This window comes from Armigeres subalbatus, unplaced genomic scaffold (assembly GCF_024139115.2).
Source record: "Armigeres subalbatus isolate Guangzhou_Male unplaced genomic scaffold, GZ_Asu_2 Contig1375, whole genome shotgun sequence".
Lineage (NCBI taxonomy): Eukaryota > Metazoa > Arthropoda > Insecta > Diptera > Culicidae > Armigeres > Armigeres subalbatus.
The window spans coordinates 14,955-29,128 of NW_026942149.1; the positions used below are offsets into that span (position 1 = coordinate 14,955).

At 39.5% G+C, this 14,174-nt stretch overlaps 1 protein-coding gene across 1 annotated transcript; it reads left to right on the forward strand.

Moving 5' to 3' along the window:
• Positions 1 to 6,858: 6,858 nt before the first annotated feature.
• On the forward strand, positions 6,859 to 9,036 carry LOC134202724 (forkhead box protein P1-B-like). The gene has a single exon (XM_062677731.1). The coding sequence runs from the start codon at positions 8,292 to 8,294 to the stop codon at positions 8,751 to 8,753; it is 462 nt and encodes a 153-aa protein (XP_062533715.1). The 5' UTR covers positions 6,859 to 8,291; the 3' UTR covers positions 8,754 to 9,036.
• Positions 9,037 to 14,174: the final 5,138 nt, after the last annotated feature.

The following is a 14,174-nucleotide window of genomic DNA, read 5'->3' on the forward strand; positions in this document are numbered from 1 at the left end:
AGGAGCTTTTTCAAAATCACTATCTAAGATTTCCCAGCAAACGGATCATCGAGCCAGTGATGACTCCAAGGATGGCGGTAAGGAAAAGCTATTTATCATTGCACTTTCACAAAATATAACAAAAATCTGGTCACTCTTGACTCACTATCGAATGACATCTGATTCACTACACTCGAGAACCAAAGAAAACATCAAGGAAAATTGCACAAGAGAAAGAAAGAATTTTGCAAGCTGTGTGCATATTCTTTTGGTCTCCGGTAACGGCGAAGATATAATATCGAACTTTTGCTCATCACTGCAACTACACATCAAGTTTTGAGTTGTTAATACGTTGCTCGAGAAGCGCCAGATTGAGTAGAATTGTGGATAAACCAAGTACAAATAAGGCATCAACAAATTGCATAGGGTTTACTGGAATCCCAATCCTTCGGATTACATCACGGGAAGTTACACTACTTGAACGTAATTTGTTAACGTTTAAATAGTTATTTCATTCATCAGGCTATGAATGATTTGAAATCCGTGTACACTGGATACAGCTATTTGAAACCCGAGCATGGCTTTGAAGAAGCAATTTATGGCTATGCTAGCAGTTGGAAAAAGCAAAAATCAGTTAAGAAGTGCCTGTGATCGAGTATAACAGCGATCACAAGTTGTAGCTTCTAACTACTATTATTCTACACGAAATCTCGTCTTACTTCTCTCCATTATGAACATAAACACAAAATTTAAATTAATGTTTACCTTTCATTTCACAACATGGAAAGCAACACTACTTAACTCGAACAAGTTAGCCATACAGAAACATACTTAAGCCAGTTATGTAAGATAAATCAGTTGTAAATATTTTGGAAGAAAGTTCGGTTCGGAAGTCCCGACTTCCGAGTTCTAAGTTGGTGCTACGCCGAAAATACAAAAAGTATTGGTGTTGACAGACATAAATTTACCTGTAGGACCCAAACGGGGCGAATGGGATCTTTTTTATACTGGCGAATGAAACATATTTGGGTTATGTAGATATAATGCTCAGCTCATATTATTTCTGAGTCTTTATGTTTTCATGAGAAGTTGCACTCAATCTCAATGGATTCTAATTTTTAATTCATATTAGATTTGGGTCAATCTTTAGTTCACTGAGGAAATTCTTCATATTGAACATATTTGTCGCCGTGTCGCACACATATTTTTTTGCAATTTGGGGACCCAAATATATGCAATTTGTATCCACAGTGTCCAGTATACGGTTCCAGAATCCGTTGGGGTTAGTTGTCCCCGGAAACAGTGGCCATTAACAAATTTAATTCGAAACTTCATGATTTGATTTCACAAAGCAATTGAACCCGAGTAGCAGCAGTTTGGAGTGTGAGAACTTTCGAGCGATCACCATCCTTAATGCCGCCTACAAAGTGATATCCCAGATCATCTTCCGTCGTCTGTCACCATTAGTGAACGAGTTCGTGGGAAGTTGTCAAGCCGGCTTCGTTGACGGCCGCTCGACAACGGACCAGATCTTTACTGTACGGCAAATCCTTCAAAAATGCCGTGAATACCAGGTCCCAACGCACCATCTGTTCGTTGATTTCAAGGCGGCATACGACAGTATAGACCGCGTAGAGCTATGGAAAATTATGGACGAGAACAGCTTCCCTGGGAAGCTTACCAGACTGATCAAAGCAACGGTGGATGGTGTGCAAAACTGTGTGAAGATTTCGGGCGAACACTCCAGTTCGTTCGAATCGCGCGGGGACTAAGACAAGGTGATGGACTTTCGTGCCTGTTGTTCAACATTGCGCTAGAAGGTGTCATGCGGAGAGCCGGGTGTAACAGCCGGGGTACGATTTTCAACAGATCCAGTCAATTTATTTGCTTCGCGGATGACATGGACATTGTCAGCCGAACATTTGCAAAGGTGGCAGAACTGTACACCCGCCTGAAACGTGAAGCAACAAAAGTTGGACTGGTGGTGAATGCGTCAAAGACAAAGTACATGCTTGTGGGCGGAACCGAGTGCGACAGGGCCCGCCTGGGAAGCAGTGTTACGATAGACGGGGATACCTTCGAGGTGGTCGAGGAATTCGTCTACCTCGGATCCTTGCTAACGGCTGACAACAACGTTAGTCGTGAAATACGAAGGCGCATCATCTGTGGAAGTCGGACCTACTACGGGCTCCAGAAGAAACTGCGGTCGAAAAAGATTCGCCACCGCACCAAATGTGTCATGTACAAGACGTTAATAAGACCGGTAGTCCTCTACGGACATGAAACATGGACAATGCTCGAGGAGGACTTGCAAGCACTCGGAGTATTAGAGAGACGGGTGCTTAGGACCATCTTTGGCGGTGTGCAAGAAGACGGTGTGTGGCGGCGAAGAATGAACCATGAGCTCGCCCAACTCTACGGCGAACCCAGTATCCAGAAGGTAGCTAAAGCCGGAAGGGTACGATGGGCAGGACATGTTGCAAGAATGCCGGACAGCAACCCTGCAAAGATGGTGTTCGCTTCCGATCCGGCAGGTACGAGACGGCGTGGAGCGCAGCGAGCGAGATGGGCAGACCAGGTGCAGAACGACTTGGCGAGCGTGGGGCGTATCCGAGGATGGAGAGATGCGGCCTCGAACCGTGCATTGTGGCGTCAAATTGTTGATTCAGTGTTATCTGTTTAGATGTTAACTAAATAAATGAAATGAAATGAAATGAGCAGCAGTTTTAATTGTTGAAAGTCCTTAACCCTTGTGTGGCCGGCTGGGTACCCGGGTACCTTTTTGGAATTCAATTCGCGATATCTAAATGAATTTTCATAGTAGGAGGTTGAAACCCTGTCATATCCACAATAATGACGGCCAAAATCGATTGTACGGGTTAACTGAAATTTTGATTCAGGAGGGGTGGAGGGAGGGGTTCCGACATTTTTTTACCCGGGTACCCACGAAACTAAAATGCTTATATCTTAGGCAATTTTTAACCGTTTTTAACTATTTTGGGCTTCCTTTTTGTGTTTGGTCAAGGTTGGCCAAAACCATTTCTCATTGGATCCCCAACAATATGGATGTCAAAATTCTTGAAACTTCCACAGCAGACTGTTGTTTATTATCTTGGTTCCAACAGATGTGTGAAAATTTAAGTGGCTATTTCGGAACGGGTTCCCAGTGGAGCCAAGAATGGTCATAAACATTTTTCAATGGAACCTCAACAATATGGGCATCAAACTTCTTGAAATTGCCTCAGCAGTGTTTTTCTGATTGTTTTAGAGCCACCAGACGTGCTGACTTTATAGTTTCCATTGCAGAACAGGTCCCCGTAGGGCGTTAAGTGGCCATAAATACTTTTCAATATAAATAAATATAAATAAAAAAAATAGAAAGCTGCAGTTTTTTGTAATCCATGTGTTGAGAGCCAAATCATTGCAAGGACCACACTTTGACACCAGAAGGCAACTAAGTGGACCACCGAAAGCTCCGAAACATCCGGAGAAGTTGCCGATTCTGAAAGTTTATCCTAGAAAACTGAGACTTTTTAGAATTTTAGTGTTGTAGCAATGAGCGAACAAAATCAATACAAAGACTACTCATTCATCCCGGGTGGCCACTAAGTGGTTTTAGAAAGCTCTGGAACATCAGGAGAAATGACCAGGTGTAGAAGATTATATTTTGAAGTTGCGATTTTGTTATAAACCTATTGTTGGCGTAATGCCAATTCTGGGAATCCTAAAAACTATTACTTGTTGTAGCATTGTGAGAGTAAAATCATTGCATGACCAACGCATTGACCACCATTGGTCATCTGGCGCTGAATGTCCGGAACACCCATAGTAAAAACAAATTCTTGAAAATCGTCCTAGAATACAGTGGTTTGTTATTAATGTGAAAGCAAAACTCCGCTAAATGGTCCTCCGGGAACTCCGGAACATTTTGAAAAAAAGGGCCAATTTTTAAATTCATTCTCATAAACCGTACTGTTTCACAAAACTATTTATGCATCAAAATGAGAGCAATATCATTTCAAGAACCAAACGTTGACCCCGGGAGGCCACTAAGTGGTGCTCCAGAAGCTCCGGAATAGCCGAAAAGGTAATCAATTCTAGAAACTCGCCCTAGAAAGCTGCGACTTTTTTTTGTAGTTGTGTGCGATCAAAATCAATTCGAGGATCATTCATTGACACCGTGTGGCCGTTAGGTGAGCATCTGGAAGCTTCGGAACTTTCGAAGATGTGCCAATTTTTAAGTCGTCCTAGAAAGTTGTGAGTTTTTAGAAATCGCTTGTTGAGAAATGTGAGAGCATAATTGATGCAATCTAAACGGATAGCCACAATACATCCAATAATGCTGCGACTTTCAATAAATCGTTCGTTTATTTCAAGTGGTGGAATAAAATAGGATAGTTCGAAATCGCCTTAAGACAAGTGAAGACACTTCACTAGAAGCTATAAACAACCTTTGACTGACGTATTGTAGAGCTCCATAATTGTCAATCTTGGGTGATGTTCCTCCAGTTTTCATAAACGTTTAGGGTTCCCAGGTCCGATTCCACAGCGTGCAGCAGCCACGAAGTCGCTGGCCTCTATCCGGATCTCGGGTGAATATTGTTTTTGCTATTCTTTCTTCCGACATTCGTACTATGCCTGCATTACATTTTTTTTCCAATTTCCCATCGAGAATTGTACGTAGCACCTTTCGCTCGAAAACCCCAAAAGCTTTCCGGTCCACCTCTTTTTACATCCTAACGAATCAGAGCAAATTTCGTTTCCAATATTCGACGAAGTCCCTATTCATAGCAGCAATACGTCTTTTCACTGCACAGGAAACGTCATTGTCACATGTCACATGTCATGTATTCGAAGATAAACAAATTCTTCAACATCTTCCCCATCAAGCACCGTCAAGGCCGTCTTCAGTGTCTCGTATTTGACTCAACCTGTCGTTGTTGAGGTCAAAATACGCATGTATCAAAGGTACAACAAAGTAGTGGAATTAAATGGAATAGTACAAACTCGCCTTACGACAAGACGAAAGTTACTGTTTTAATAGTAATTTTTAGTTCAATCTAAGTGTATTACCTAATCCTAATGTTTGGATTATTGGCCGCCCGGATTGAAACATGACCTGTCCACCATTGCAGAATTGTGATGTTTCAGACCTTTTCCACAAAAATGTCATCTGAATGCATCAATTTTACTCCACATAGTAGAAGCATTTGTCGTTTATATTGTGAGGTTTGAATCTCGCTGCATTTCGGCTGGTCCGTCTTCCGTTGGCCACTGACGTCGGAGTAATGGGAGACTGTTCGGGGAAAACGCGTGTGCTCGCGCCGGTGGTCGTGTTAAGGAAGAGGCAGAATCATGGCATGCTGTGTGCTAGATGGCGAAACCGTAGAGGCGTATATTTCCTAGCGGTGGGTGGTCTTTATGCCACATATGCAATAGCACCACTAACATCTCCATTATTAGGGTATTCATATGGCACAGATGTCTATATCACACTGATATCGTCTTTAAACTATTATCTACCACTTTGTTATTGATACTATGGTGCTTATTTTATGACTTTCAAATAGATTTTATTGAAAAATTGCCTGAAAACCAATATTTTCGGTAATTTTCTATGAGTGTTGCGAAAGTTTTGTCCATACTTACTGTGTGGCCCTGAATGGCCGAAGAGAAATGCGATGATGGTAGCTCTCCGTGGGTGCGTGCACACGTCACGGAGATCTGACAAGAAGAGGCCGAATCATGGCTTGCTGCTCACCGATTGGCACGCTGAGGTGTTTATATATAGTCAAACGCCGATGGTAATTTACTCAAACTACACATTCCCCTTCTTCTCTCATTGAAGAAGGCAAAAAAATCATCTAGCACAGGACGCAATTTTTTTGGGTGAGACGAAGATGAACATTGAACAAGTCGCATTTGAAAACTGAATTCCAAAATAATCTTGTCGTAGCATCGTGATTTTTAATCGCAGCACAACAGCCCTGCCGTCCTGTTTAGTCACGCTTAGTCGACAACTAAGAAGCTTTCCCCTAAAGCAAAAATTTGTTTTGGTCTATTTTAGCTCATTAAAACTCAGATTCGCCTATATGGGTCTCAGTATGATAGTTACTATCAACTGTGTGTACAAAAAATAGTAAACCAATCGGTTTACATGTTGTGCATCCGCGAGTACGGCTTCGCATTGCCGGCGCCCATATGGGTCTTGATTCTGCATTGAAAGTATTCTATTGTTCACCTAAAATCGCATTCCAACATCCCCTGAAAACATATTTTATTTTGGGATACTTGAGTAGCACAACGATATTGAAGTCAATGTATTATATCCTTTATATGTTAAACTAAATTGGTACCTAATGTTATGATATTGATCTCTCAAGAACCATAATAGATTGCAACAATAGTCTCTAAATATTTTATTCATCCATTTAATGTATCAGACTAGTGTACAGTAATACTATCAAGCTGACAATCAACATATCTACACGTAAAAAAAATGATGTTATTTATTATTAATATTTCTAATACTTTTTGCCAAAGCAGGCGCTTAATGATATGTATAAGAAAAAACTTATACATCGCAATAGTCACATGCATTATATTTTCATTACGAATGTTATTAGCTTTTTGGTATGGGATCATTCATTAGGTGGCATAATGAAGAGTATAAGTATTTTCGATTGGTTTTTTGCCATAACATATAAGGTTATTTTTTTACGTGTAGGTTGAATTTCCGAACAACCGCTTAAAAAAGGCGAAGACGGTGATAAAAAAATAAATAAAAAGTCGTTTTCAAAAAAGGGTTTAAACCGTTTCCATGCGGGCTGCGATTTCAAATTGGCTTTTCCCGTCAACAAATTTTTGATTATGTGGAAATTTGAAGTCAACTTTTTCATACAACTCATATGTTCTTTGACAATTCGAAATTTGTACCTATTTCTAAAAAAATAAAACAATAATCGAAAATGCGCTGCTATTCAATTTTGGCCTGTCATTTGTCCGATTTTGGGTCGGCCAATTCTTCACACCGATTCACGCCGCAGCGCTTACTTCTAATATTTTATATCTAATAATTTTTAGGATAGTTGTAGACGTATTTGCGATGCTAATTCGTAGTTTTCGTTCTCAAAACCCGACTGCTTACTGGCATTCGATGTTTGATTGGGAAAATTCCGAGATTATTTGGTCACAAAGTCATCGCTGAAGACACTTGCGTTGGAGCGTTGAAGACGCTTGCATGTTTGCATGATTGTATTTTCAGATAAGTTGAAATACTAAGTTATTGCGATAATCTAAGCTATTACAATATCTGAATGTCCCAAAGTGTGTTTTAGGCAAAAATGGGCCTCCCAAAACAGCATATAAGCATAAAAGCATATGGAGAAGCATTATACATGATTCATCTTGTGGCTAAACTAAACTAAACGCAAGTTTCATCTAATCCGTTCTATTAAATAAATAAACAAGTGTGCAAGCATTCAAATGAAACTTGTATTATGGGAAACTTGGGACCTACATGTTCTTGGTTAACATGCCCAATACTGCGATCAAGAAAACATTAGAATCATGATTTCAAACAGCAGGTTTCCGGGCGTCTTCTGAGCGATTTGCACAATTCTTCCACGGTTGTCTTATCCTCGTCATATAGTTTGCTGAAGTTTTCTAGTTTGCTATGTTTCAAGAGATCCTATTTTTTATGCTAGATCAGCTGGAGTACGGATGCTGTCAATAAAAATGTAGGAAACTTCGATTTACCAAATTCAATATGAGTAAAATTTACCGATTTATGACCTGCCCGAGAACCTGCTGTTTGAAATCATGATAATAATGTTTTCTTGATCGCTGTATTCTCTAATGACATGTACTTCCCAACATGCAAATAGGTTCAGGTTTCCCATAATTGCACACTTGTTTATTTATTTAATAAAAAGGATGAGATGAAATTTGTCTAAAAAGTTTAGTCACAAGATAAATCATCACATAAATGTACCATGCCTCTCCATATGATTTTATGCTTATATGCTGCTGAACAGTTTCCAAAATCCCTACCTATCGTTTCCTCTAGGAGGCCCATTTTTGCCTGAAAAACACTCTTGGGGACGTTCAGATAACGTTATAACTTAGATTATCGTAATAACTGAGTATTTTAACTTATCTGAACGTGCAGTCACGCAAACATGCAACTTCCTGTCGACCAGTGATAATTAATTGAACACTTTACACATGACTAACATTCTTTGTTTTATAGTTCCGATTTTGAATCAAATCATGTTGACACTATAATAGAATTATTCTATGACGATTCCGCCATGCAATGCAACTCTCTTAACTATTGCTATAAATATTCTGCCAACATTTCCAAAACATACGATCTTCCCCGTTCCCCCATATGCACAACCCAAATGCCCAACCCTTTCCAGAATGCAATCCGGACGAATCTGTCGCTGCACAAATGTTTCGTCCGGTACGAGGACGATTTCGGCTCGTTCTGGATGGTGGACGATAACGAGTTTCTGAAGCGGCGCCACCTGTCCCGGGGGAGGCCTCGCAAGTACGACATCACGATGTCGTTGGATACGGCCGCGGCCGGCACCGGCGCCGATGGAAACCCGGACGGGCCAGCCAGTGGAATGCCGTCAGGATCGGGAGGCAGTCCGCCCCCACTGATGCACCATCATACGGTGGGCGCGCTTTGCTATGAAGACGGTGGGGCGAGCGGGACCGGTGTTGGCCTGCTTCGATCGCCGAAGAAAGAGTTCGGCAGACGGTAATTAATTGTTTGACAGATGATTGTTATTGAAACATTTTAGGTTGAAATCATGTAGAATAGGGTAATGCGTCATAATTGAATGGGGATAAAATGTTACAATGGTTATATTTCGAAATGAGCGTCAACGGTGCAATTGTATACCAATCACATCATATTTACCATTTGTTGAAATTTCTTTTACATTTTCACAGTACAGCACAGTTTTCGTCGTATTTCCCAGGAATCAACATTCGAGTTTATGAATTTCAATTTCAGGTGAAAACAATTGAGTTAAATAAATCAACCAAAACCAAAATGCTTCTTCAGTTTAAGAGAAAATTCCATCCGTTCAGGTTCCAAGAATTGAAACCAGATACAAAACGTTGAAACCAGATCCAATGGGTGATTGCTCTGTGTGAAGAGAACTCACCAGAAATTCAATCCGCACTCAAATTGCTCACAATTTCGTACCGTAACCATCCTCATCAATATTCAAATTGACCACTGAGTGAGCATAGCGGCGAATGCTCATCCTAAAGCTGCGAAGGAAACCGAACCCCACAAATGCAAAATCATTTCATTTTGCTTTCGCTGCGTTGCTTCAAGGATCCATCTTTTCCCCCATACATCTTTCGTTTTCCATCAGCGTGATCCAGTGATTCTCAACATTTTCGACCTTTATTCTCGGACTAAATGCAAGTGATAAGCTTTTTTTTCTCAATATTACATACAATCAAAATTACTTTTTGAAATATTTTCAAAATTCCTCGAATTAGATATCAAAATGGTCAACTGTTCTCATTCAGTATTTCTTGATTATGCTCCTGTGATCATTCACCCCTAACATTGGAAACAGACATGTGTCGCTATAAGAAACAGATGCTCATATAGAAAAGGAGCATACCATCTGCTAGCATGGCACCAATGTTCTCACATTAAGTCGAGTCATGTACGAAATACTGAAGATGGCCTCACAGTTGAGGTCGAAATACGTATCTGCAAAGATAACAAAACAGCTGCCTCCAAGCTGCCTCGACCATGTTCTGATTGATGAGCAGTATTTCTCCGTCATTACCGGCCTCAGGATCCTATCCGCCATCTACAATGCTCGATACCTACGGCCGCTGCGGTACGAACTATAGAGCGACTAAAGCAACTTGATGTCGCCACTGCATACGCGTAGCATCTCAAGGCAGCGTTGTCGGAAGAGGGTGAGCTCGATGGATTCGATTAATGGCTGCCAGGGTTCGTAATGCTCACTCAATCTCAGGAGCACAGGATGCTCCCTCACGAAAGCTTTCGGGGAGAAATCGCTTTTCGGGAAAGAAAAACAGTCTGGAGAGTGATAACCATTTTTCGCTCACTTCGATTGCCGCGGGAAGTTGGTTTGCTCGTTTTCTGTCATACCCGAGCTTTTTCGATGCCATCAGCTTTGCAAACGGTAGTAGCCTTTATGGTACAAATAATCGGTTACCAACACCGTGGTGGTGTGGCTAGAGTGAGCGCATCCCTTTGGCTATTATTGTTGATATTCTGGGTTCGAGTCCCGCCGTGGCCATACAATTTTTATAATTGTTCTGCGATAATTCTCACGAAAAGTGAGTGAGAGGTAAAAGTGATGAAATAAAAAAGGAATTTCATCTAAAAGGCACGATTTTCGTTTATCTTCCAGAGCTAGCTTCAGAGAAAAGATTGGTAGGTGAATGACGTTCCTCGCTATAAACAACGAACATAGATTCTCTCTGGGCCCGAAAAATGCTTGCTTTGTTCTCTTCGAAACGAAAAGTCGAAACCCTGATGGCTGCTATTACTTCATTAACAAAAGACATAACAACAACTAGGGACACGGCAGGTATTTTCGTCTGTTCGTCATAGTCTCGAAAACCAATAAAAGAGACGCTTTTTTGTGAAACTCATACGTACCAAATCGTAAGCTCAGGAGAAACGATCTGCTATAGTGGAGTTCTAGCAAATGTACGTTGCTTTCGTTGGTTTTAGCCCCTACGACGATGGACGGAAATACCTGCCGTGTCCCTACATAAGCAATAAAATGGTTAACAAAAGCAGAAACAACAAATTCAATGGAAACAACTATAATCAGAACCATCGCATGAACCACAATGATCGGATCAGCTTTATGAACCGGAATAAATGCGGAAAAAATAGCAATACAAATGCCAACCATGGGGGCCCTCCTTAGCCGTGCGGTAAGACGCGCGGCTACAAAGCAAGACCATGCTGAGGGTGGCTGGGTTCGATTCCCGGTGCCGGTCCAGGCAATTTTCGGCTTGGAAATTGTCTCGACTCCCCTGGGCATAAAAGTATCATCGTGTTAGCCTCATGATATACGAATGCAAAAATGGTTACTTGGCTTAGAAACCTCGCAGTTTTTTTTTTTTTTTTTTTTTTTTTTTTTTTTTAACTATTTTTATTTGCTAATTATCTAATACATGCATTTATCTCTTAGACTAGGTGTTCCGTGTTTTCTTAACACTATCATCCTTATTTGCTATGTTACGCTTTTAGTTATAGTTATTATTAATACATTTCAATTGCCTCTGGCAGTTAGGATATTTCCTCTGGTTGAATTAAACCATGTAGGAATTACAATGTTTTCTACTTAAACTAAACTTAACCATTTATACTAAGGGTACAAGGAGATAATCGTTGCAATAGAAGACGACTTTTGTCTAAAATTGGAAATTATTTTATAGGACATTTGTTGCAATTTTTAATATTAGAAATTCTATGAAGTTCATTTGTACTATACCACGGAGGCAACTTCAGAATCATTTTCAAAATTTTATTTTGAATCCTCTGAAGTGCCTTCTTTCTGGTATTGCAGCAACTAGTCCATATTGGCACAGCATACAACATGGCTGGTCTTTGTTTGTAAATCAAAAGTTTGTTCTTAAGACAAAGTTTTGATTTTCTGTTTATAAGTGGATATAGACACCTAATATATTTGTTACATTTGGCTTGAAGGCCTTCAATGTGATTTTTTTAAGTTAATTTTTGATCTAGCAGAAGTCCTAAATATTTAGCTTCGCTAGACCAATTAATTGGAACCCCATTCATAGTGACAATATGTCTGCTAGAAGGTTTTTAAATAAGAAGCTCTCGGCTTATGTGGGAAAATTATAACCTGAGTTTTGGAAGCATTCGGGGAAATTTTCCATTTTTGCAAGTAAGTGGAGAAAATATCCAAACTTTTTTTGCAATCTACTACAAATGACACGAAGGCTACGCCCTTTGGCTGAGAGACCTGTGTCATCTGCAAACAAAGATTTTTGACACCCTCGTGGTAAATCAGGTAAGTCAGAAGTAAAAATGTTATACAAAATGGGCCCCAGTATGCTGCCTTGGGGAACACCAGCTCTTACAGGTAATCTATCAGATTTAGAATTCTGATAGTTTACCTGCAGTGAGCGTTCTGATAAATAATTTTGTATCAGTTTAATAATGTACAGAGGAAAATTAAAATTCATCAATTTTACAATCAAACCTTCATGCCAAACACTGTCAAATGCTTTCTCTATATCAAGAAGAGCAACTCCAGTCGAATATCCTTCAGATTTGTTGAGCCGAATTAAGTTCGTAACTCTTAATAACTGATGAGTGGTTGAATGCCCATGGCGAAAACCAAATTGCTCATCAGCAAAAATAGAATTGCCATTAATATCAACCATCATTCTATTTAAAATAATCTTTTCAAACAGTTTGCTTATTGAAGAAAGCAAACTGACTAGAAGCCTCAGCTGGATTTTTGTCCGGCTTTAAAATTGGAACAACTTTGGCGTTTTTCCATTTATCTGGGAAGTATGCCAATTGAAAACATTTGTTAAATAAATTAACCAAAAAGGATAAAGAGCTCTCAGGAAGTTTTTTGATAAGTATGTAGAAAATACCATCATCACCCGGGGCTTTCATATTTTTAAATTTTCTAGTAATAGATCTCACTTCATCCAAATTAGTTTCCGACGAAGGCTCAAAAACATTCTCTTGATTGAGAATGTCTTCGAAGCTCCGTGTAACCTGATCCTCAATTGGACTAGTGAGACCTAGACTAAAATTATGGGCACTCTCGAATTGCTGAGCAAGTTTTTGAGCCTTTTCGCCATTTGTTAATAAAATTTTATTTCCCTCTTTAAGCGCTGGAATTGGCTTTTGAGGTTTTTTAAGAATTTTCGTTAATTTCCAAAAGGGTTTCGAACTGGGATTCAACTTCGTGACATTATTCTCAAAGTTGGTATTTCTCAGAATAGCGAAACGTTTTAAATTTCATTTTGCAAATCTCGCCAAATAACTTTCAACGCGGGATCGCAAGTTCTTTGGTATTGCCTACATTTTAAAGACGGATCAGTAACTGAAGATCGTCGTCAATAATAATGGAGTTGAATTTTATTTCACATTTAGGAATTGCAATGCCTCTGGCTTCGACAATTAAATTTGTCAAAGATACGAGCGCATTGTCAATATCACTTTTGGTATCCAAAGGAATATTAATATCAAAATTCCTATCGATATATGTTTTATATGAATCAGAGGCGTCGCGTCCGCATGTGCAACCTGTGCACTGCACATGTTGCAATTTTATCCCCAACATTTAAACTCTAGATAGATTTCTTGTCTTTCTAATCCAAGCATATATTTGAAATATGTGCATTTGAAAGATGTTTCATGCAAATTTGACTACAGTCCCTTCCCGATTTTGGCAACACGACCGGATTTTAATGTTGCCAAAATGGGGATGTTGCCAAAAACGGGAAAAAAATTTCATACAAAATTTCAATTTTTTTTTGTTTGCATGATTGAAGCTAAATACTTAGAATTTGCACTACAAAGTTTGCGGAGTGTGTTTAAGTGATGCACGTGCATCATAATTGTCATTTTTGCGATAATATTCATAACTCGAAAATTGTACCTCAAACAAAATTGAAACAAACTCAAGAATGGTAATCAAACGATAAAGTAAATAATTAGCCAATTTCATAATACAAATTTAATAATAAATAATATTTGAAATTAAAAATAGCGTCGGCCATGTCCTTACAAAAAAATGTAGTGATTAAAAAAACGCTTATATAGTAGTCCATTGAAGTGCTGACTCATATAAATTTTAGTCCACCGAAAATGTTTGTTTTTATCATAGTTCACTATATAAATCAAATAGCCATCCGACGGATACAAGATGACTAAATGTGCTACAAATTTCGGATTCTTATATAATGGATTTTGATAGAGGCAAACTTATGGAGAAAAGAACGCAAGGCATAAGACGTTCCATTGTTTTAGAAAATGGTAACGGAAATCTGCATTCTGGACATTGGTCAAGCGTAGTGCGAGAATGGATTAACTACACTCGACTCATTAAAACCAAATCCCTTTGCACAAGTCGGTCTCCTAGCACTCAAATCAGGAATATTTCAGGCGGCAATGATTG

Coding starts and splice junctions, on each gene's coding strand:
- LOC134202724 (XM_062677731.1), top strand. CDS start 8,292: ATGCAATGCAACTCTCTTAACTATTGCTATAAATATTCTGCCAACATT.